This window comes from Staurois parvus, unplaced genomic scaffold (genome assembly GCF_062004578.1).
Source record: "Staurois parvus isolate SC_StPar_1 unplaced genomic scaffold, SC_StPar_1.0 ptg000090l, whole genome shotgun sequence".
Classification (NCBI taxonomy): Eukaryota; Metazoa; Chordata; class Amphibia; order Anura; family Ranidae; genus Staurois; species Staurois parvus.
This window is the reverse complement of record NW_028317886.1, coordinates 25508532-25531672: the sequence shown is the minus strand read 5'-3', so window position 1 is coordinate 25531672 and position 23141 is coordinate 25508532. Positions and strand designations below refer to the sequence as shown.

The following is a 23141-nucleotide window of genomic DNA, read 5'->3' as shown; positions in this document are numbered from 1 at the left end:
CTTTAATATGATAAAGAGTAGGTACATTTACACAGTCTTACAGATACAACTGGCCCTTTGAGAGCAACCATAATGCTGATGTGGCCCGCAATGAAATTAATATGTGCACCCCTGATCTAATACATCAGGGTCCATTCCTACACCCCCAAGTAGCAATGCATGGATTAGTGACTGATTGGCAATCTAACACTTTCTGAGAATGTAATTTTCGTGCTCAGAGGGCTCATCTATTCACCCTCCTGTACACATAGGGCGTATCTTTTCACCCCTTTGTACACCATTTTTTTAATTCTGTGTTGCTATTTGACCACACCAGGAATTGCAGTGCAAGTCATGGCCTAGCTATTATGCATTCCTACAGTATGTTTTTCTGGACTCAATAGTTCTTACAGTAGACTTGGGGGCCTGGATAAAACTCACTCCAAGTTAAAGGGCATAGGAATTGATGATTCCTTTCTTATTTTCAAACCGTTTTAATGATGGAAGCAACGTCTCTGTGTTTTATTTTTTCCTTTGTTTTTTTTTTAAAGAAAAAATTGTATGGCTTTATGTAAATCTAAAGTGATCCTTTGGTACTATTTGCAGGTCCCAAGTAAGTTGCTAAGATGTTTAAGAACACCATAGACAGGTGGATGAGATTTATGTTTTCAGTGCACACGGTACATCAGCTGTCCTTAACCAGGGTCCTGTGAAACCCTAGGGTTCTTCCAGAGGTTGCTAGGGGGTCCCTGAGCTGTTTCTGATTGACCTTCAATTTGATGGTGCCTCCATAGTCCGAGGACCATCGCCACTTCACAAGCCAGCAGCATGACGCAAATAATCCTTTTAGCTATCTGAAAAAGTGGCATTCTGACCACCTCTGTAAGGGATTTATTCTTCCTCCTGACTACCAATGTGTAAAATTATTTTATGGGTTCATCAGGATTAAAAATGTTGAGTTAGGCTGCTCTACATCATTTTAAAAGTAAGTAGGACCTCCCATTGGATTTACTGGTCTTTTTGCTGGTCTTTAACCTCGGGATGAACAGTGGTTTGCTTTAACAGCTCTACAGAGCTGCCACCTGGTCCAATTTTCTTACAGTGATTTGACAAATCCAACTTGCCTTACTCTTTCAGGACTAAGCCTTGTAGAATAGGTCCTTATAAGTTATTTTATTTATTTATTTTGCTTGTCCTCTCATATGCTGTCCTGTAAGATGATTGGGGAAAAACAATTTGTTACCTGGTAACACCATATCCAGAAATTTTACAGGCATTTACCAGGGCAGCAGGGATTCTGTATAATCTGTTTTGTATTGTATTATCATATTATTCTATTAGTTTGGGTCTTGCTTAATACTGAAGAGACTAGGTGACTTTTTTTTTATGGATTGTGGATGATGTGTTTCCAGTTTAAGTTAGGCAAGTTCGCTCATAATAAGCAAGGCCTGACCACAGCTCAAGGCTTGTATTTTGGAGACAGAGCCCCTGTGAGAAGAGAGAGCTGTGTGTTCCTGGCAGGAAACTGCACCCATGTTGGGGGATTCCTTGCCTACAAGACTAAGAGAATCGGGACAGCTGTGTAAGTCTGTGAAGACAGAGAAAAGTGGCTAGCGAGTAAAAGGGACTGGAGGGAGTCTGTGAGTCTCAGGAGGCGTGTGAGAACCCAGGGTGCCTGGAGACCTCATTTTGAGAGGCCAGGGAGTGGACCTGTGACCTGTGCTACATCTGTTTCGGCTGAGTAAGCCAAGAGGGGGTTGGGTGAGACAGGTATAATAAACCAAAGTAAAGAGAGCAGCAGTGCTGCTGAAAAGAGAGCCAAGTGGCTCGGCATTTTTTCAGTAAACGGTTTGCATTGTGAAGCCCTTCATGGGCAACTTTATATGACATTTTATTCTTTGTTTTAATAAAAGTGTGCTGGCAAGCCATTATAAACTCAAAAACTCGGACTGCCATAATTCATTAAAAACCTATCTACCTCATGAGCTAACTTTCCCAGATGTCACACTTTTTAAAAATATAGTACCACAATATATCAAGTTTGTTATAACGGTTAGAGTGATGATAAGTAATGATGCCACATCTAAAAGGTGACAATTCTGTCCATAACCCTGCACATAACAGGGTAAGTATCACGTGAATGACACTTCTGCCTCTGCAGCAACCTGGCCTGGTTTATACTACTGCATACAACAGACGCTATGAAAGGGTATAGTGACCACACAACCTCATGTAAAGGAAATAATGTTGTAATCTATATGGCTTAATGGAAGACCTCCACTGTAGGAAGAACTACATAAATACAATAACACACGATGGGAAAAAGCCTTAAGTTGCATCATAAGTTAACAGTGCAGCGCTAATAACTGACAGAATAAATATGTATACCGTAAATTTGCCAAAACATAAAAAAACATGAAAACCATGTCATATATTCATATAGTAGTCCCAAAACACAAATGTCCACACCATTCAAAAAAAGTCTTAAAATTATATCTTCAGTAAGATTTCCAGCAAATATGAGGCAAGATTCACAAGGAGCACTTCCAAATCTGTGTGCCTATATCACTCACTTTCATAAATAGACCTCTCACAATGGAAAAGGTTTATCAGAGCATTTGTCATCAAGGATGGAAAAGCTGTATTCCACCACTCCTCATCAATTGCAACATTCAATCTTGAAAGCATTTTCACCCACCATTTCTTCCCAAAAAGACAATAGCTCAAAGAGAAGAATAAACCATAGTGCTCACTGCAGTCAAAAAATATTTCTATTGCTTCATGTAACAAATGAATGCAGTAGCCCAGGGTACTCATCAAATGCTTTTCATAAGGTGCAGTAATCCAGTGCTTTCCTACACTTCAGAAGCTTTGTTGGACCTCCTATAATTTAAGGGGTTATTTGGTAAGAAACAGTGGAAGGAGAAACAGTGGATGAGAAACCTTTGAAGATTATAGACCTTTTCTGTTGTAAGAGGTCTATTCATGAAGTTGAGTGATAAAAGCACACAGATTTGGGAGTGCACCTTGTATAGTCTACTTCATGTGTGTTGGGAATGTTACTTAAAAGTGATACTAAACCTATCAATGTTTTTTTTATCTTGATGCAAGCAATTCTGATCCACAGACCAGTCTACCAGGAGCTATCTCTTGCTGCCCATAGGATGGCCCAAGTACTACTCCTTTGCATTCTAAAAGTACAATGGAGCATGTCCTTTGGCCAGGCAAGTTGGGCATAGGCTTGACACAAAAATAGGATAAAATTACATAATACCAACCCATCATCTTTTCTGCCCAAAGCCCGACAGCAGACCGGGTGTTTCCTACCAGCTTCAGGATTCATAAGAGGAGTAAACTATAGCAATTACCAGACAGGTAAACATCTACTTACAGTCAATCATGTTAAAGCTCATCCACTCTGAGTATCAATCAAGTTATTGGCATGTTTAAGGTATAACTAAAGGCAAAGCCTTTTTTTCTGGACAGAGTGGAGAGGGATTAGAGCACCTGTCAGTTTTTATTGATATCTGTGCCCTCATTAGAGAGATTTATCCTTTCTGTTTGTCCTGTTTACCATTAGCATTGAAAGTGAAAGTAAAAGAAAATCCCAAATTGTGGGTTGTCCCCAGAAATGTAATAGAAGGGAAATCTTCCAATGGGGACACTAGTTCTGATGGACTGGGGGTCTCCAAGGGAATCCCTTACTTTTCAGGGATTTCCTCTCACTTCCTGTTTTGACAATGGGAAAGGAATTGAAGGTATATTTCCCCCTATTGGGCACATATAGCAGAAAATGAACCAATAGGAATTATAACCCACCCTTACACTATCCAAAATTTTAAAAAGAGTCTGGTTTATAGTTCTACTTTAACTATCTTACTGTCACCTTGTAACTTAGTTACGGTGAGGCACAAAAAATTAAATCAAACCCGTGTCCACAATCTTTTCCTCCTGTTTTCGATAAAATATGGAAGGGACAGAACCGCTGTCATGTTTTTATTGCTGTCCGTGTGCCTGTTGCTGCACTCTCCAATTGTTTTAGTGACCATTGCAACCAAGCCAGGATTGAAAGTAAGGGAAAATCTGAATTTTTGAGTTGTCATTGGTTTAAAGGATAAGTTCACCTTTCATAACAAATTACATCCATATTCAGGGTGTAACATGTTATGATGAGAACGGCCACCGATTCCCACTTTGATGGCAGGGGAACTTCTTTCGCCGCTAGCTGTCAAATTTTTTACAAAAGTGGCTGCGAGGGGTTCCACTCACCGGGCTGCATTACTCATTTACAGTCCTCTGTAAATAAGAGATTATAGGTCCTGACAGCCTTAGCGGCTGTCAGCTTGTAGTCCTCAGTGAACTACCACGGCTCTGTGGAGCACTGTGGTAGTTAATTATATCTTCCTGTCAGTATATCTACTTGCTCGTACATCCCGTACAAGCAAGCAGATATTCGTACAGATTTGCAGGAGACCTGCATGGCACCAGTGATGCTGATCACTGGTGCAATGCTTTACAAGCTCCTGAGACAAAAATAATAATTGCACATTTTTTTTACCTGCAGAAAAATTAAACGTGTCAAGGGTTTAAACCATTACCCACAGAGCTTCAAGAGATTGCTACCGCAGCTCAACCACTTTGTGCATAAAAGCAATAAAAAGACAAATATTTACCGAAACTGTATATTCACTAAATGAGGTTGAGATCCATCGGATTGCCAGTAAGTTTCCAAATTGTCATCTCGTAACTGGTCGACTCCAAACCCTTGGGGAATAAAAAAATAAAAAAGATAATGTTGCAATGTAAAAAATGCATTTCAGACTTTAATTATCTTACTTCTTCTTCCAAAGTGCAAAGAAACGTTTTCTGCTTTAATTAACATGCTAGCTCTAAGTATATGTTTGTCCAATTAAATCAATCTCAACATTCTCCATTAAGGTCCAGAGCACTACACAAACACAGGTGCGTTTCTGCTAAAATACAATTTATAGTTATATAGTTATATCTGACTGTATCTCCATTTTACTGTCAAAAGAAGTTTACCAAAAACTGCTGGAAGTGGCTTTGCATACTACCTTTAAAAGGTCATTTTCAGGTAACAAATAGCCCACTCAGTAACTCTAAATGCAAAATTCACTGTTGCTATCTTATAGTGGTATTCCAGCCAAAATTCCTGGCAGTGTGGTCTGCACAAGAATTCTCTGATTACTGACATTGACTTTTGTATTATTCACCTTTTCAGTTTATTAATGGCTAATTAGAGAAAAACTAACTAATCAAACCACATTCAACATCCCTCCTCTCTCAAACCGACAACGCTGAATGTGGCTACTCACTAATGCTTCCATAGACTGTTGTCGGTCTAACCTGTCCACAGCCAGCCAGCTCCGATCTACCACACCCAGTTCTGCCTCTCATGTATGCATGTCACATGCTCCTCTACCATTGTCAGTCCCAGTTCTCCCTACCCAGCCAGCTATGCACTGTCCCACCATCTTGTGAGAGAGAGAATGTACACGCCTACCAGCCGCTCAATGTTTATCAATGCAGGTAGACTGCAGTCACGTGATGAGGAGTTTTACAAGCTAAAAAAGGTAAAAAAAACAGCAAATTGTAGCTTCTGGGGAGTATCATAGAGGTAATGATTATGGTGGGCTTTTCAAGATATTAAGACTTTACAACCACTTTAAATTCATAAGGTCCACTCAATTCACCAAGAAGCCCAGCTACACCCTCAGCTGCTACTAACACTAGCAAAATATCAGCTTAAATCGCAATACTTATGCCTAGTACACGCGATGATTGAATTGGATGAAAAAAAAAAACCGCTTATGGAGCCATCGTCCAATACACAGCCAATCACAACAGTTCATGCAAAAATATCTGAAGGGACAAGCACAAAAAATGTTCTCATAAGATAACAAAATTAATGATTTTAGTGTAATTAGCACAGTAATTGTACGAAAAAAGAAAATCGAGTGACAAAGACCGTGCATCCTAGGAGACAAAAGAATGCATTATAATATATTACAACACTTCCAAAGTTGTATTCAGTCTAAATAGAAGGTTTGTAACTTTAGTAACCTATTCAATTTCAGTATGAGACTAGCATGCAAAAATAATCACGTGATCATTTGTCCAATATTCTCATCGTGTGTAAGAGGCCTTAATATCTCCTCCTTGCTGTGTTCTGCAGACACACCATTAAAATACATTTCCATCACCCTAATTTCAGCTTGGATGCACTAAGTATAATCCAACCTCCTATTATACGCCTAAGTCATCATGGCCACACCCCCTGTAGTCTTCTAGAGAGGGTGTCACATCTTCACACAGGCCCTGTATTCAAAATTGACTCATTGTATTGAATACAGAGAACTGCACAATAGGACAGCCTAACACACAGAATCAATGCAGAAATGAATACCATAATTTCATGCTTTATTAGAGTGTACTTTCAATTGCTGGGTAAACCCAAATAATACTTTAGTTATGGATCAGTGCTTAAAGGCTTAATCATCCAGAGGCTGTTTATATCTCTACATTTTCTGTATTGAAATCATGTGTAAAATCCATAAGAAAAATAAAATCTTTTTGACCTGAGAACTAGCGGCAGAGAGCCTAATGGTCACACCAAACCTGTATAGGATTCAACCATCTCCCGTTCACCCAGACAAATACAGTATATTAGTCATGTGTGTACTCAAACAAGGGGGATTTCAGAAAATCAAACATTTTTACAATTGATTTACAAATTTTCAAATCTTTATTAGCACAATTAATTTTTAATATTATACCTGGTTTACAAGAAGACAAAGACCAAACTGCTTGGGAGCCAATTTCTCGAACAGTACCAGTTCTTTTTAACTGATTAGGGTCAGCGCCTGGTGGGGTTTTGTTCGGTGTTGTCATTTCCAACTACTGCAGACCAAAAAATAAATCTTATCATGAATATAAAGAGATTTTACCCATAAATCATTCTTCAAAATACACTGTTGCCAGACTATTCATTTCAACAACATTCTTCCCATAAGAATATATGTGCATTTAACATATTTTAGGAGTGTTATTGACCTGTAAAATCCTCCCTTGTGTAGACTTTCAAAACCTTGATACTGCTCCTTGGAGCGGCTATCTTGGATGCAGAGTGAATAGCCTCAGCAGACTTAGGCTACGTTCACACTAGCGTTGTGTGCAGGCAGCAAAGAGGGGTTTGGGAAGCGTTTTTAGCGCTTCCCAAATGCCTCAGACAATTTTGCACATTGCAGCACATGGTGCTGTTCTAACGGGAGCGTTAGTGTCACGGCAAAACGGACGCCTCTGGTCGAGTCAGGAGGCGTTGAAGCCTCCTATTCTAGTCTATGGTGCCGCTCCGCAAACGCCCGGCCGGTGTTTGTGGTGTGGTTGCGACGCGGTTGTGGGGCGTTTGCGGAGCGGTAACACCATTCAAACTTCATTATAGGCGTTTGTAGGGCGTTTTTAACGCTCGGCAAACGCCTAGCAACCGCCGCTAAACCGCACATGCGGCATTTGCGGAGCGTTTGCCGAGCGTTAAAAAACACTCCGCAAACGCCGGACCAATGCTTGCCAGACGCTATAGGGGCGTTTGGCAAGCGTTGGTAAAACAGTCAAGTGTGAACGAGCCCTAAGAGACGTCACTTAACATGGAACTAAATTCTCTCAGTCAACATTGACTATTTTTAATCCTTATACTGCAAGCATTGGTTAAAATATAGCAAAGTATAATATACAGTATTTCCTTGTTTTATTTTTTCTTTACGTTTCTTCAGTTATTTCCTGGTTTCCATGCCTAGCCAAATGTCGTCATACATTCCAGGAGTCTTAAGAAGGGTTAAGCACATCCTCCTGCCTGCATGCCTGAGCTAAGGGCAGATGGATTCCAGGAAGTAAATGCTACATGAATCATCTGCCTTTACTTAAGATGGCCACTGCCAAAAATGTTAGGGGGTGTTTTTCAAAGTAATTTCTCAGAAAAATAAAGCATGGAGAAATAGATGGGCGAGTGTGCTTTGAATACTAAAAAATAATTACATAGCGTTTTTGATTTGTGGTGCTCAGATGCAGTGTAGTTCCACTTCAACTGACACTCTATAGCAGGGGTGTTCAACTTTTTGACTTTCCTGGGCCACACTGGAAGAAGAGGAATTGTCTTGGGCAACATATAAAATGCACTAATAATAAGGATAGCTAAGAAGCAGAAAACGTCAGGCGGATCATAACTTAATGATCACTGATATTGATAAAGAACCTATTTGAGTAATAAAACTTCACTTTTTTGTATTTTTTTTTTATTGTGAAAGAGGACAACACAAAACTAGTGAGATATTTGACACTGGCAACAGAGAGTGTCTCTGTCCACCTAAGGCAGTAAACTCATCATCCACAATTAAAAAAGGTCAAAGCAGATCAGCAGCCCCAGTAATTAACAAGAACTAAAGACAAGTCTATCATTGGACATAAAATCACATACAATCAACCACGGAGGGAATTCCCTACTTTCCTGTCCTGGATGTTACCAGGTAACTAACTTTGTGTTCACAAGTTATCTTTCAGAACAGAATAGGAGAGGACAAGTGAGAAAATACCTACTAGGGCAGTTCCTATCGAAGGCCTGGAATTGGCTGAAGAGGACCAAGTGGTTTGTTTCGTGCAGTATGTACCCAGGTATAAAAGCCTGGAATGCAAGCAGGCTGCATTTCAGGCATACATCCCTGGGCATATGCTGCACTAAATTTAAATATGCATGGTGCGCTATTTGGCCACAGCAGATGTCGGCCTCTCATAAAGTTTGATAGGCTGGCAGTAGAGGGCCCGGACTGTGCGCCTGCATCTTCTACCCGCACCTAAACACTGGAGCTCATGCCCCAGGGCTAAATAGCCAGTGTGCATGAGGCCTTAGTATTGATTTGCTGCAATACATGGTATGGTACATAGGTATGGATGCTCCTTCTCCAGCTGAGAAAGACTCCTAAATTTTTAGGGAGAGGACCCTTCAGAATACTCTTAGCCACTCAAGCCCCACTACCAACCTGCCAGGCCCACTGTTCCTGCAAGAAGTAGGACTGAAAAGCCAAGGAGGCCCCTGCAGCCTAGCATGAAGGTCTAAGAAACATATCAAAATATCATAATCTAATTTTAATGCAGGCCTAAGGAAACACAATGAACTGTGCAGGCTGGTCAGCTCTGGTCTTTTATAATCATGAGTGACGTGTTTCCTGTTTAGGTGGATGAAACCACTCTCCTATTCTGTCCTGGAAAATTATTTGGAAAATTTAGGTTAGTCTTTAACACATCAGAGCTGAAGAAAAGATAATCTGTCCTCCTGGGACACTACAAAAAAAACAAAAAACTGAGGCATGTTGGCATGAGGAGGGTTTATCCTGGGCTGGCCTACAGTTTTATTGTTTGGCAGAGTTCAATCTTCCCAATGCGACAGTGTAACCTGAAGATTTAAGACTCTGTATAACTCAATGGAAAAGAAAGTACTTCTAAAGACAAAACTTTTTTCTTTAATGTGGACAGAGTATTTAATGGTTAAAATCAACAAGGGCTTTTCTGCATCACCATACTATAAAGACAAGGGCCAGAGAACTGAGATTTTGGGTACAGGGAGGGGAAGTAGAAGAAAGCACCTCTCCAATGTCTGACAGATTTTGAGCAATCCAGCAGTTGAAAAAGGTTGCATTCACATCTATGCGTAGCAAGTGCTAAAACCCACACCAACACAATGTACAGCAACATACTGTACTGTATATGCATGTTTCCATTTAAAAGGAATCCAAACAAACATACAGTAAGAAAAAAAAAAAAAAAAGGTAATCACCAATGTAGCGCACCATATCGCACAGATGTGAATGCTCTGTGCTGGGCCGTGCCATGTTGCAGAAAAAAATGTAGCTGCATTGTTTCACAAATTAAGGTCTACTAAAAGCACAGGTGTATTATTTGATGAATTGAGGTGTGTTGAGGGCCTATTCAAAGGCTGACACAACCGGCATCACACATGATATTGCATGCGTTACCAAGAAATGCAAAGGTGCAAATGATATCCAGATTCAGCTGTGACATTTTTTGTTTTGGATGAACTTTGGAACAGTTTTCCACTGATCTAGATCTCTGTGCGGTAGTAAGATGCCCCCTTGTTGGTGATATGGTAGTAAGATGCCCCCTTGTTGATGAAAATACAAGTGAAAGATCAATACAGCAGTCCAGTGTTACTTTGTCATGGATAAAATTAGTTTACACATGTAAATATTTAGAAAGGGAATAGCTAAGAACAAATGCCCAAAAGCGGAAAGTGTCTTTACATACAGAAAATGTCTTTACATACATAAGGAAAATATAAAGCAGAAAAAACAAATGTGAAGTCTACAAACCTGGTTCTGCTTCCTTAAGTGACTGCGTAATACAGTATGAGATGTAGACCAGAGTAGACAAGCTGATGGAAAAAGAAAAGAATAGACAGTAAAAGTTATAAAGTGATATAAAGAAGGCACTAAACTATGGTACTTCCTAGTTCATTTTTTTATAATAATAGGAAAACATACATGGATTGTAAGGTGGACAGGGATAAATCTGAATGCAAAATATGTAATGCGCTGTGAAAATTTGTTGCATGTTTGCTATATGAATACCTGGTACTAGTCATTCAATCCCCATAAAAGCTTCCCTGGACTACGGTGGTAGAGAGAACCATTTCATTTTGGGATCTACATTGAAAGAAAAAAAAATACCATAGCATGGACCCTGGAGATAGTCCAACAATCTTCTTTCTTTTTTGGGGGGGGGATTTAATGACTAGTACCAGGTCTAGGAAAAAGATTAGAGGGTGTCACATGAGGACTTATTAGCTCATGTGGTAAACATGCCACTTCGAACTCATGGGTTTTTAGGGCCTTGCGAGCCTACTTTCATTAAAACAAATAGAAAAGTTAACAAAGTTACCCACGCAGAGATTTCAACTTCACAAAACAGTCAACTGAAAATGTCAAGCCAACTTGCTCTCATCAGCAGCACCCCTGCTGTCTTTACTTTGGTCTCTTAGACCAGTCTCACCCAACCCCTTTAGGCTCAATCAGCTGGAACAGATACAGCACCCCTGCTACACAGATCCACTCCTTGGCCTCTGGTTCTCCAGGGACCCTGGATTCTTACACTCCTCCTGAGACTTGCAGGCTCCCTCCAGTCCCCTACTCACTAGCCACCTTAGCTTTCTCAGTCTACACAGACATAAGCAGCTGTTCTGACTCTCCAAGTCCTGCAGACAAGAAATACTCCCAACATGGGGTGCAGTCAATTGGAACATGCATCTCTCTCTCTCTCCTGACAGGGCTAGGTCACCAAAATGGGAGCCCTGAACTATGCTCAGGCTTGGCTTATAATGAGCATGCATACCTGCATATTAATGCAACCTGCAGGTCTCCAATACAAGTTGAACATAGGACTGAAGGTTCCTCCCTCCCCCCCCCCCAAGAATCCTGTGTATTTTCTGCCTATCCTCACACAGTGGCAGGGCCTAGCACTGTCACATCCTCCCCACTGACATTCTTGTTTCGATCCAGAGGGTGGAACACATGAACCTGTCACTCTGGTTGGGACACCTCCGTACCAGCTGTTAGACACGTAGGCTCAACACTTTAACCATGTATGCTTTCAAGTACTCCTTACCCTGTCTCTCAATGGGGTCCCAATGTTCTTCACACTAAGCCTTCTCCCTCTTCTCATGGAGGTTCCTGGGCTTATCCTCATTTTGTGAGGGAGCTCTGGCTTCTCTGACACTGTTACCTGTTTTTCTCAACGCTGGTGGTTTTCCAGGTCCATCAACCCTGTTAAGGCTACCCCTAGCAACCAAACCATTGTTTGCAACATTCATTAACAGATTACACATTTCATGGTCAAAATTCCCAATACCATAGGTACTGTCTTTCAGAATATCTTTGGGTACCTTAACCTGTACCTTTTTACGGTTGACAGCCAGAATCTCTGCTGTTGCAACATCTGTTCCAAACCCTTCCTTCTTATGAGGTATAGTGAATGAGGCAGTACACGCCTTCTAACAACCATGGCTCAGCAGCACTTTGGACTGCACTAGCAGAAATGCTCCCCATGGTTGCATTTGGCAGAGAGACCTCTGACCTTTATAGGGACTTTTTCTTTGTCAGAGACATGGAGGGGCTCATTCACTGAAGCGGTCAGATGTCTCATTTATCCCACCAGTTACATTGCCATTTTGGCACTGGACATTATTCAGCTGTTGGACGGTGGACAAAACTTCTGCTATATATGCATCCTTATCTGGTCCTTCTGACTGGAGGGGATAAACCTCTGCAGGAGCCAATGCACCTTTGACCACTAGCCAGTCTGCAATTCCTCCTTTGCACATAGCAGCTGTCACATCCACCCTATTGTTACACATGGACACCTTATGCTGAATCACAAGTATTTCCTTGCACCACCTGCCCCAGTCTGTGCTGTCTCCATGGGTGTGCCACAACACTACATCACCCGCCCAAAGAGACATCTAGCATATATTGTAGAATCATTTTACTTCTCTAATAAAGAGGAAAAAAAATGGTTATTCTCTAATATTAAACGTAACTGTCACACTGATAGAGTAGATTTTCTTTTTCTATACTATAAAGTCAAAGTAACTACCTGTATATTCAATTATATTACACTGTTATTCCACACTGAAAGTATCCAAACAAACATAATCTTCTCTATAAAATTTGTATGAAACATTTTCATAATTAAACACAGAGTACACTATACAAAAGATCAAACATCTGCTAAAGATACTACAATGAGTCTAATCCAAGAAAAAAAAAAAATGTACTAAGATGCCAACTATCATTGGTTTTACAGGACTATTCCAGTTTCACAGGCCTAGTCCACAAAATATTAATAATTATAATAATTTTAATAACATCTGTATTCTTACAGATAAAGAAAAACATATTAAATTACAGAGCATAATTAATAAAGTGTCTCACATAACAGATGTCTGTAATGCCATGTTTGTATTATACAGTGCATCCAGAAAGTATTCACAGCGCTTAACTTTTGCCACTTTTGTTATGTTACAGCCTTATTGCACAATGGATTAAATTCATTTTTTTCCTCAACAATCTACAAACAATACCCGATAACGACAACGTGAATGAAGTTTGTTTTGAAATTTATTAAAAATAAAAAAACACGTGTACATAAGTGTAATACAAATGCTGGGTGCAATAACTAAAATCAAGTCATATACACGCACACAATCAACATGTAGTCATGCAGGTACCTTTTAAGCATTTAAACCATTACATATTCTACGCATGTGAAAGACCATCTACCAAATGAATACCTGCCGTGGCACATTATAGCATTCAGCCGGCGCTCCAAGAAATAACAGAATCCAACTGCAATATTTATGCACTGTCAACCTCCACTTTTATTATCACATGACACACAGGAGGATATATGTCCTATAGTCATCACAATCTGCATAACAACACACACCAATAATAATGTGAGCATTACAGCATGAAATAGACACATCACAGCATAGAATTAACACATTACCAAAGCTTTGTTAGAAGCTGGGAGGAACAAATCCCATCGGAACTATACTGCTCAGGGGGTTACGGGGAAGCCGTAGGCATGACCAGTCGATGAGCCCATAAAGCCTTGGCAAAAATACCAGCATCAGAGCGTCCTCTGGCCACTAGGGGGGCTTTCCTACTGGTCTTGCCTGGACCCCCGGCTTTTAAACCAATTTTCTGAAAGCTGTCCAATAGTGGGCGGGCGCCACACCCAGCATAGGAGGAGCTAGCAGAAGGGTTCCGCGAGGATAACAAAGTCACGTTCAACCACCATATTCGTTATCTGAAAAGTCAAATTTTTGCTTCTTATTTACCCTAAACGTCTACTCATCTACCCCAAACTTAAGGATTTCTACCTTCTCAAGGAAGTAGACGTCTTTAAACAGGTTTTTATCTTCTAATGTGACATACTAGATGTCATAAACACGTTCAATTTCCATAAACAATTTTTATCTTGCTCTCAGCAGAATATTTTGTGACTCTGTTCCTTTGGCATGAGAGAAATTACATCAAGGCACCTCTCATGACCCTGGCATTTGGGCAACAATGCTTTATTGGAAAAATTACCCAAGAAACAAAGGGCCCAAGGCCAACACATTTCATAGGCATTACAATAAGTATTCACAGCCTTTGCTCAATACTTTGTTGAAGCATCTTTAGCACGAATTACAGCCTCAAGTCATTTTGAGTATGATGCTACAAGCTTGGCACACCTATTTATGGGCAATTTCTCCCATTCTTCTTTGCAGTACCTCTCAAGCTCCATCAGGTTGGATGGGGAGCATAGGTGCACAGCCACATTCAGATCTCTCCAGAGATGTTTAATGAGGTTCAAGTCTGGGCTCTGGCTGGGCCACCGTAGCCACTCCTTTGTTATGTGGGCTGTGTGCTTAGGGTCGTTGTCCTGTTGAAAGATGAACCGTCGCCCTAGTCTAAGATCCAGAGAGCTCTGGAAAAGGTTTTCATCAAGGATGTCTCTGTACATTGCTGCATTCTCTTGTTCCGATCCTGACTAGTATCCCAGTCCCTGCCACTAAAAACATCCCCACAGCATGATGCTGCCACCACTATGCTTCACTGTAGGGATGGTATTGGCCAGGTGGTGAGCGGTGCATGGTTTCCTCCAGACACGCTTGGCATTCAGGCCAGAGTTCAATCCTTGTTTCATCAGACCATGTGTTTCTTATGGTCTGAGAGTCCCTCCAGTGCCTTCTGGCAAACTCCAGGCAGGCTGCCATTTACCTTTTTCTGAGGAGTGGCTTCCATCTGGCCACTCTACCATACAGGCCTGATTGGTGGAGTGCTGCAGAGATGGTTGTTCTTCTGGAAGGTTTCCTCTCTCCACAGAGAAAAGCTGGCGCTCTTTCAGAGTTACCATCGGGTGCTTGGTTACCTCCCTGGCTAAGGCCCTTCTCCCTCAATCACTCATTTTGGCCAGGCGGCCCGCTCTAGGAAGATTCCTGGTGGTTCCAAACTTCTTCCATTTACGGATGATGGAGGCCACTGTGCTCATTGGGACCTTCAATGCTGCAGAAATTTCCCCAGATCTGTGCCTTGATACAATCATGTCTCGGAGATCTACTGACAATTCCTTGGACTTCATGGCTTGGTTTGTGCTCTGACATACACTGTTAACTGTGGGATCTTATATAGACAGGTTTATGCCTTTCCTAATCATATCATATGGAATGAATTTCCCACAGGTGGACTCCAATCAAGTTGTGGAAACATCTCAAGGATGAACAGCGGGAACAGGATGTACCAGAGCTCAAATTTGAGTGTCATGGCAAAGGCTTTTTATAATTTTTAATAAATTGCAAAGATTTCAAAACGAACTTCTTTCACATTGTCATTATGGGGCATTGTTTGTAAAATGTTGAGGAAAAAAATGAATTTAATCCATTTTGGAATAAGGCTGTAACATAACAAAATGTGGCAAAAGTTAAGCGCTGTGAATACTTTCTGGTGCACTGTATATTGCAAAGATTTATAGCAGATCTTTACCTGCTGCTGTTTGGTAAAAACTCCTTCCTGTGTGCTACCTGAATACATGATCATTATTGTAAGAGTTCATGCACACAAACTATTATAGGCATTTTTTATGCATATTCTTTCCAAGGCGCAGGGTGCCGAATACAGCCTTATCATTCAAGTGAGTGGCTGTACACAGCCATACTCTGGAAACCGCCAATGCTTTTTTGCATCAGGGTTTACACCACACATGCTTGTCTGAACTTCCGCATTTGGGAAATACATTAAGATGCCCATGCAGGAAATCATCATCAGAATTTACAAAAAATGGCTGAGTACAGCCAATCACTTGCCAAGTTGTACGTGGCCTGTGTGGCTCCCCAGAAAGCACTGGAAAATGTAAACTAGGCAAAAAAAAAAATCTATGTAATTAGTGGTGCACCGAAATAAAAATTCTTGAACCAAAAGCAAAAATTCAGAATGCATTTGGCCGAAAACCCGAAATGGACAGTTTTTATATATATAAATAAATCATTGTATTATATTTGACTTTTAAAAGTTAATATCATGAATTTAAATGAATATGACTTTATTTTCAGGACCTTTTTCGGCCAATAGGTTTCTTTTACACTGAGCAGTTTTTGCAGCACTTTTGGCTTTAAAAAAATACATCCCTTTATATTTATGTAGTGCAGTTTTTACATGTTTTCACACGTTTGATGCGTGTTTTATGTGTTTTGCATTTTTAAAAAACACATCAACAAACGTGTCAAATAAGCAAAACGCACTGCAAAATGAACAAACCGCAAACTGCATTGGTGTGAACCAGGCCTGAAATGCATTGAAAACCCATCAAAGCGCATGTGTTGCTTTTAATGCATTTATAATCTACCCTGCAACCAATTGGCCAGAAAAAATAAATAAATAAAAAAAAACATAAAAAAACTTGTAAAAAACATGAATGCCAAAACGCAAACTGCATTAGTGTGAACAAGGGCTGAAGTGCACTGAAAACGCATCAAAAACGCACACGTTGCATTTTCAACCTGCCCTGGAACAAGTTGGCCAAAAAACCCAAAACATTCGAAAAATGCAAACTGCATCAAAAAACGCACTGCAAAAAACTACAAAACGCAAACTGCATTGGTGTGAAACAGGCCTGAAATGCATTGAAAACGCATAAAAGAACCACACATGTTGGAACGAAATAAAGATCTTATGAACTAGAACACGTGATGCCAACTTTCTGCTTGAAATTCCTTCACATACAGTCGTCACCAGAACAGGTGTCCCCGTTGGAAGGTTTAACTTATCTCTTGTTCTCATAACATTGACAGTTACTCTTAGGGCCAGTTCACACCATAGAAACACAGTCCGGATGCGTTTCTACATGCCGGTTTTTGATGTGTTCCGGTGCATTTTTCCCCTTTTTTTTCTTCACCTTAAATAAGGACATGAGCATACTGGTGCATTCTGGTGCGTTTTTTTTTTTCCAACATTTTACGGCATTCCAGTACAGTTCAGAGCAGAAGAAAATGCAACATGTTCTACTATTTTTCAGGAACTGGAACATACTGGAGCTGACCGCAATGGTGTGAACTATACCATTGGAAACCATATAACCTACTATCCATGTCTTTTTAATGCAGAATATAAAAGGCACTGGACTGCATTTGTGGGACTGGGCCCTTAGATAGATGGTTAATCTTCACCAAAGAACTGCCTAAGCAGGTAAGGGGCGTCTGTGGATAAAACAAACTGTGTGTCTCTGACTAAAGTTGAATAATGTCCTTGCTATAGGTGCAGGCCATTTACATACCTCATGAAGCCTGACTGGAATACACCCAGGATGTTGCTAGGACGTTGCTAAGTGGAGGCCTGGTCGTTACTGCTCACCCCCACCATCACAGGAGTGAGCTTTTTCTCCAATTCAGACCACCCTCCACCCCGATACAGTAGCACTGAGCTCAGCATCTGAGAGCTCACTCCTGTGATGGTGGAGGTGGCAGGAATGACTAGGCCTGGCTTAGCATTGTCCTGGGAGAATTCCAGTCAGGCTTCATGAGGTACATAAATGGCGTACTCCTATAGCAAGGGTATTATTCAACTTTAGTCAGAGCTGCACAGTTTGCTTTTATCTACAGACACCCCTTATCTGCATAGGCAATTTTTTGGTAAAGGTGAACTAACTCTTTAGCCCGAGTTCACACTATGCGGTGCGAGACACCGCATGTAATTCGCACAGGAATTGCGCTGCATTCCTTTGCGAACTACTTGCAAATGTCTGTGTGGTGCGATTTGAGACATTCATTTTGTATGGCTCAAATTGCATCGCATACACACCAAAAAAGGTGCAGGGCCCATTTTTAAATCCGCTCCTGAATCTCATCACATGGGTGTTCTCACCCATGTGATGCAATTTCTGGCAGTCAAAGCATGTTTTGCAATCTGTTTCGGGGTGTCATTAATTTACCATTGACACCGGCACCAGATCGCATAAATGCAATGCCAGTGCAGGGTTTTCCGCACTGCATTGGTGTGAACCAGGACTCAAAGTGGAAATCAACCCATAGATTTAACAGTTTTAAAAAACAGTTATATTCCAGGCATGTTGGGTTGACTAGCTGTCACATTTGCTTGTGATGTCAACCAAACTGTCAAATCATTACATAGCTGAAAAAGTAAGGGGGGTTTTAGTTCTGCTTTATGCCCCCACCACATTTGGCACATACGTTTTTGGGGGGAGTGGGTACCTAGTTTTGGTAGGTACCCGCTCCCATTTAGATCACCTAGGCCAGGGGTCTCCAAACATTTTAAATAAAGGGCCAGTTTATGGTCCTTCAGGGGGCTGAACTGTGGCCAGTGGGAATAAGTAGAAAATACTCTGGTGTCAATGGGAGTATAAAATGCCCCATCAATAGTGGGAAAAATAATGCCCCATCACTGGTATCAGTGGGAGGAATGGTGCCCCATCATTGGTATCAGTGGGAGTAATGGTGCCCCATCACTGGTATCAGTGGGAGCAATGGTGCCCCATCACTGGTATCAGTGGGAGCAATGGTGCCCCATCATTGGTATCAGTGGGAGCAATGGTGCTCCATCATTGGTATCAGTGGGAGCAATGGTACCCCATCATTGGTATGTAGGAGCAATGGTGCCCCATCATTGGTATCAGTGGGAGGAATGGTGCCCCATCATTGGTATCAGTGGGAGCAATGGTGCCCCATCATTGGTATCAGTGGGAGCAATGGTGCCCAATCATTGGTATCAGTGGGAGGAATGGTACTCCATCATTGGTATCAGTGGGAGGAATGGTGCCCCATCATTGGTATCAGTGGGAGGAACGGTACTCCATCATTGGTATCAGTGGGAGGAATGGTGCCCCATCATTGGTATCAGTGGAATAAATTGTGGCCCATCATTGGTATCAGTGGGAGGAATGGTGACCCATCATTGGTATCAGTGGGAGGAATGGTGACCCATCATTGGTATCAGTGGGAGGAATGGTTCCCCATCATTGGTATCAGTGGGAGGAATAGTGTCCCATCTCTGGTGGCAGTGCAAGGAAAAGTGCCCTGTTATTGGTGTCAGTGGAAGGAATAGTGCCCCATCAATGGTGTCAGTGGTAGGAATAATGCCCCAAGGGCCAGATAAAAGAAAAGAAAAGAGCCACAGTTTGGGGACTACCGACCTAGACTGAAGTTCCCCCCCTCTTTTCCTGCAGACTTCTGGGACACATCACAGATCCCAGCAGTCTGTGGGATCATTCATAATGCACGGCTCCTGCATGCACAGCGAGCAGCCACAGCCAGCTTCCCTTGGTGCACATACACTGGGGAACTGAAGATTGGCAAGGAACAGGCCCGGGTGAGGACAGTGCTGGACCCCTGGACAGCTAAGTGTCCTTCTATTAAAAGTCAGCAGCTCCAATATTTGCAGTTGCTGACTTTTATTTTTTTTTCCCCTTTCCAGGGTACAGATCCTCTTGAACCAGAGGAAGACGTCAACATTGTGACTGAAATGAAGGATGACAGCAGCTCTCACAGTCTCCTCATGGCGAGCTTACTCTGTCTTGTGCGGAGATTATATGCAGTCTGCTCACAGTGCTCACTTCATCACCGGCACCACCAATGCAACTTCAAACGGCTCCCTGCATAACCGCCAGCAGTCTCTGAGAGCTAGACGCTTCCTGATGAGGTCATCTCCGCGACTCACCGATGTGCGCCGAGAGAGCCTGCGTTCCACGGTGAAACGCGGCGCTGCACGCCGGCAGTGCGGGAGGGAGGGTCAGTGGCGGCCATCTTGGCCGGTTCCTTTTCGTGTGGTTTGCACGTTGCTGCCCGGGGAGGAGAGCAAGAGAGACCACCGAGAGAAGGAGGAGATCTTCCGACGGGTCTCCCCTCTCCCAACAAGCAGCCACAGGGGCAGCAACTCCCCTCCCCGTCCTATCACCGGTAAGTGGCTTATACGGCCCGCCAGCTGGTCTGAGTGGTCGGTCGAAGCTGGGGAGTGAGTCACCGGCTGCTCTCTCTGACTTGACTAGTTACCCCTTAAGCTGCATGTAGTGGGCTAAGATAGACTGGTGATGGGAGTACCGCATAGTACTGCTTCGTGTTCACAGGAAGGTGCAGGGGTACAGTGCAAGACTGCAAGGATGGGTATACACGGGCGGTAAAATGGCAGATAGATCTGCTGTACTGAGCTCAATGGGTGACTAGTACTTAGCACAGCAGGCCGTGTGCAGATTTCATACTGTGACTGTATACTAGTCTTCCCCCAGAAAGGAGAGTCAATTGATCAAAGAGGCAATGTGCCCCACCAACATGATGCTGGGTGCGAGGTACCCCGGCGGTGTGGATGTTGGGTGCGAGGTACCCCGGCGGTGTGGATGTTGGGTGCGTGGTACCCCGGCGGTGTGGATGTTGGGTGCGTGGTACCCCGGCGGTGTGGATGTTGGGTGCGAGGTACCCCGGCGGTGTGGATGTTGGGTGCGAGGTACCCCGGCGGTGTGGATGTTGGGTGCGTGGTACCCCGGCGGTGTGGATGTTGGGTGCGTGGTACCCCGGCGGTGTGGATGTTGGGTGCGTGGTACCCCGGCGGTGTGGATGTTGGGTGCGTGGTACCCCGGCGGTGTGGATGTTGGGTGCGTGGTACCCCGGCGGTGTGGATGTTGGGTGCGTGGTACCCCGGCGGTGTGGATGTTGGGTGCGTGGTACCCCGGCGGTGTGGATGTTGGGTGCGTGGTACCCCGGCGGTGTGGATGTTGGGTGCGAGGTACCCCGGCGGTGTGGATGTTGGGTGCGTGGTACCCCGACGGTGTGGATGTTGGGTGCGTGGTACCCCGGCGGTGTGGATGTTGGGTGTTGTGTGCCCCGTAACCCTGTCTGGGTTGCCCTATACCACTACATCCACCAGCAGTGTGAATCCTGCATTATCACCTACATATCACATGAAACTGCTATGAGTTGTCAATAGTGGGGCTCATTGGCTCCTTATAATAGTTTTGACACCACTTCCCATATCCTTCATATAGCATTTAATGTATTGAACATAAGGGCCGCATCAATGGCATTTTGTTAATGGCAGAACTCTTCCTTTCCCCATATAAGTTAATGGGATTGCAGCAGCAGTTTAATGCAGCTGTGGACATTGCACACTACCTGTTAGAGCACTGAACAACCTCAGAAGTGTCTGAAATGCAAGCTGTATGCCGCTGAAAGAAAGTTGCATTTGCCTATTGACACAAGCCCTAAAAGATGTCCACCTATCGATACAGTGCTACTCTCACATTATTCCACGTGCTGTCCTCATCTCCATGACCTTCCAGGCTGTTGGCAGGATTTCAGTATGTACAATACAGGGAACGATTAAAAGTTTGCTTCTTTTTTTTTTTTACACAAATCATACTTGCCTAGATAAATGCAGTATCGGTCCCCTGCCGGCTCTAGGACTGAGAACTGAGCAATCGTAGACTGCTGATCTCTCAGTGCTCCGTACGCAGAGAGCTGGTGACAGTCACTGCTGTCTGCTCTCCCTTTATGGAAGCATTTACAAGGATGGAAGGAACTTACAGGAGTGAGAAGTAAGGCAAGTATTACTCTTTAGTCCTCTACCCCTAGACATAATGAACAGTTAACCCTTGCATTGTGCTTTAAAATTAAAAGCAGCATAGGTACACCTCAGTTTACTTCCCTGTGCACTGTGAATGTAAGATTGTCAATGGGCTTTTGTTCACTTCAAGGATGTATGCATTCAAAAGGAGGGCTAGATACCTTGAATGATATCAGAAGTGTGTCAAATGGATGCAAGTCCAAAATCTGACAAAAGTGACTTGCTAAAAAAAAACCCAGTGCCAGTTAACTTGCCTGTCTTTTCTATCATAAAACCCCCTTAACTTCTCATTTACAATGTTCTTTAAGTGTAAAATGTACAGTACCAGCATCTCCTGGGTCCTGGGATGAATTAAAGTATGGCCAAAGTTCTTTTGGCTATACTTCTCCTGTAAGTCACTGGAGTGCACTTATTTCTGCACTTCTGTAACCCACATTCAGCTAAATCCCGCTGTCTGCTGGCATCACAGAGCCAGTCCAGGCTCTGTAGGCGATTTCAACAATGTTGGGATCCACCCAGATGCCTGACCTGCAGCTACTTCAACCTCTCAGCATGCTGCTGAGAGCCTAAACCAGCTGTTTCCACGCCCTCCACAGTTTGGCGCTCCAATGACTGCTAGAGGGGGAAGAGCACAGAGGAGACCCAAGAACTGAGCAGTCAGTGGATTTTGATCGCTCAGTTCTCGGTTTAGAGGTAGCGGGGGACAGATGCAGAATCAGATTGATTCTGTGTAGGTGATTATAGATGTTTGTTTTTTTTACCCAATCCTGCACTTCTCTTTAATTCCAAAGTGCATGCACAGGAGTTGTCGTCATGCTCTGGCCATTCCAAATTGTCTGAACATGCTGATGAGTGAGCTAACATACATAGCATAGGTGAAGCTTAGGTAAATATAGCAGAGTTTATTTCCACTGTAACCTCTCAGGGCCCCCAGCATTTTTTATGTTTGCTTTTAATGCAGCTTTCTGGCAACTTGTGCTGTGCAGTGCAGGGCTCTGGACTGTACAGAGCGGTCTCTTACCACCTGTTCTGGGTTCCCCTGCAGGCACTGTCCTCTTCAAGTCCCCACTTAGCAAGCAGTGTGTTAAGGGGGCACTACTGCTGGGGTGCCCCAAAGCCAGACTGTGTTTGTCCATAGACACACATTGCTGCTAAGCCACACCTCCCACGCACTCCTCACAGAACTTGACTGACCGTAGCAAGAGCCAATGGCTTTTTTTTTCTTTCAGTTATCGCCTTAAATGATGGCTTCATACAATATCTGATAACATTGCATAAGTGCTCAGCTCTAGCTCTGCTGATTTGTTACTGGGACACATCTGCAGAGGGAACTGTCCAGCTGTCCCTTGACTAATAAGATAGCTGCACTCTACAAAACTTACACCCCCATTCTTATCTTTCCAGCCTTTGTGTAACAGTTGCTTTGCTCTGCTTGTGCTTCTGTGCTGGTTTTGCAAACCCTAAAATGTT

General features: G+C 42.8%; 2 protein-coding genes across 3 annotated transcripts in view; one reads left to right on the top strand and one right to left on the bottom strand.

Annotated features, from left to right (window-relative positions):
• ANAPC10 (anaphase promoting complex subunit 10) overlaps nt 1-19778 on the bottom strand; it is a 125732-nt gene extending 105954 nt beyond the window's left edge. The window contains exons 1-4 of one of the 2 annotated variants that reach the window (XM_089670495.1): nt 19627-19778; nt 10377-10438; nt 6777-6900; nt 4653-4743 (exon numbers count right to left, since the gene is read on the bottom strand). In XM_089670495.1, coding sequence (XP_089526621.1) covers nt 4653-4743; nt 6777-6891 — 206 coding nt within the window. In that variant the 5' untranslated portion in view covers nt 6892-6900; nt 10377-10438; nt 19627-19778. The remainder of the gene's footprint in view (nt 1-4652; nt 4744-6776; nt 6901-10376; nt 10439-19626) is intronic. The other variant, XM_089670496.1, reaches the window with a different exon arrangement.
• A 63-nt stretch (nt 19779-19841) lies between these two features.
• The window catches only part of ABCE1 (ATP binding cassette subfamily E member 1), a 46584-nt gene continuing 43284 nt past the window's right edge, over nt 19842-23141 (top strand). The window contains exon 1 of the mRNA XM_089670494.1: nt 19842-20014. The gene's annotated coding sequence lies outside the window, so the exon portion shown is untranslated. The remainder of the gene's footprint in view (nt 20015-23141) is intronic.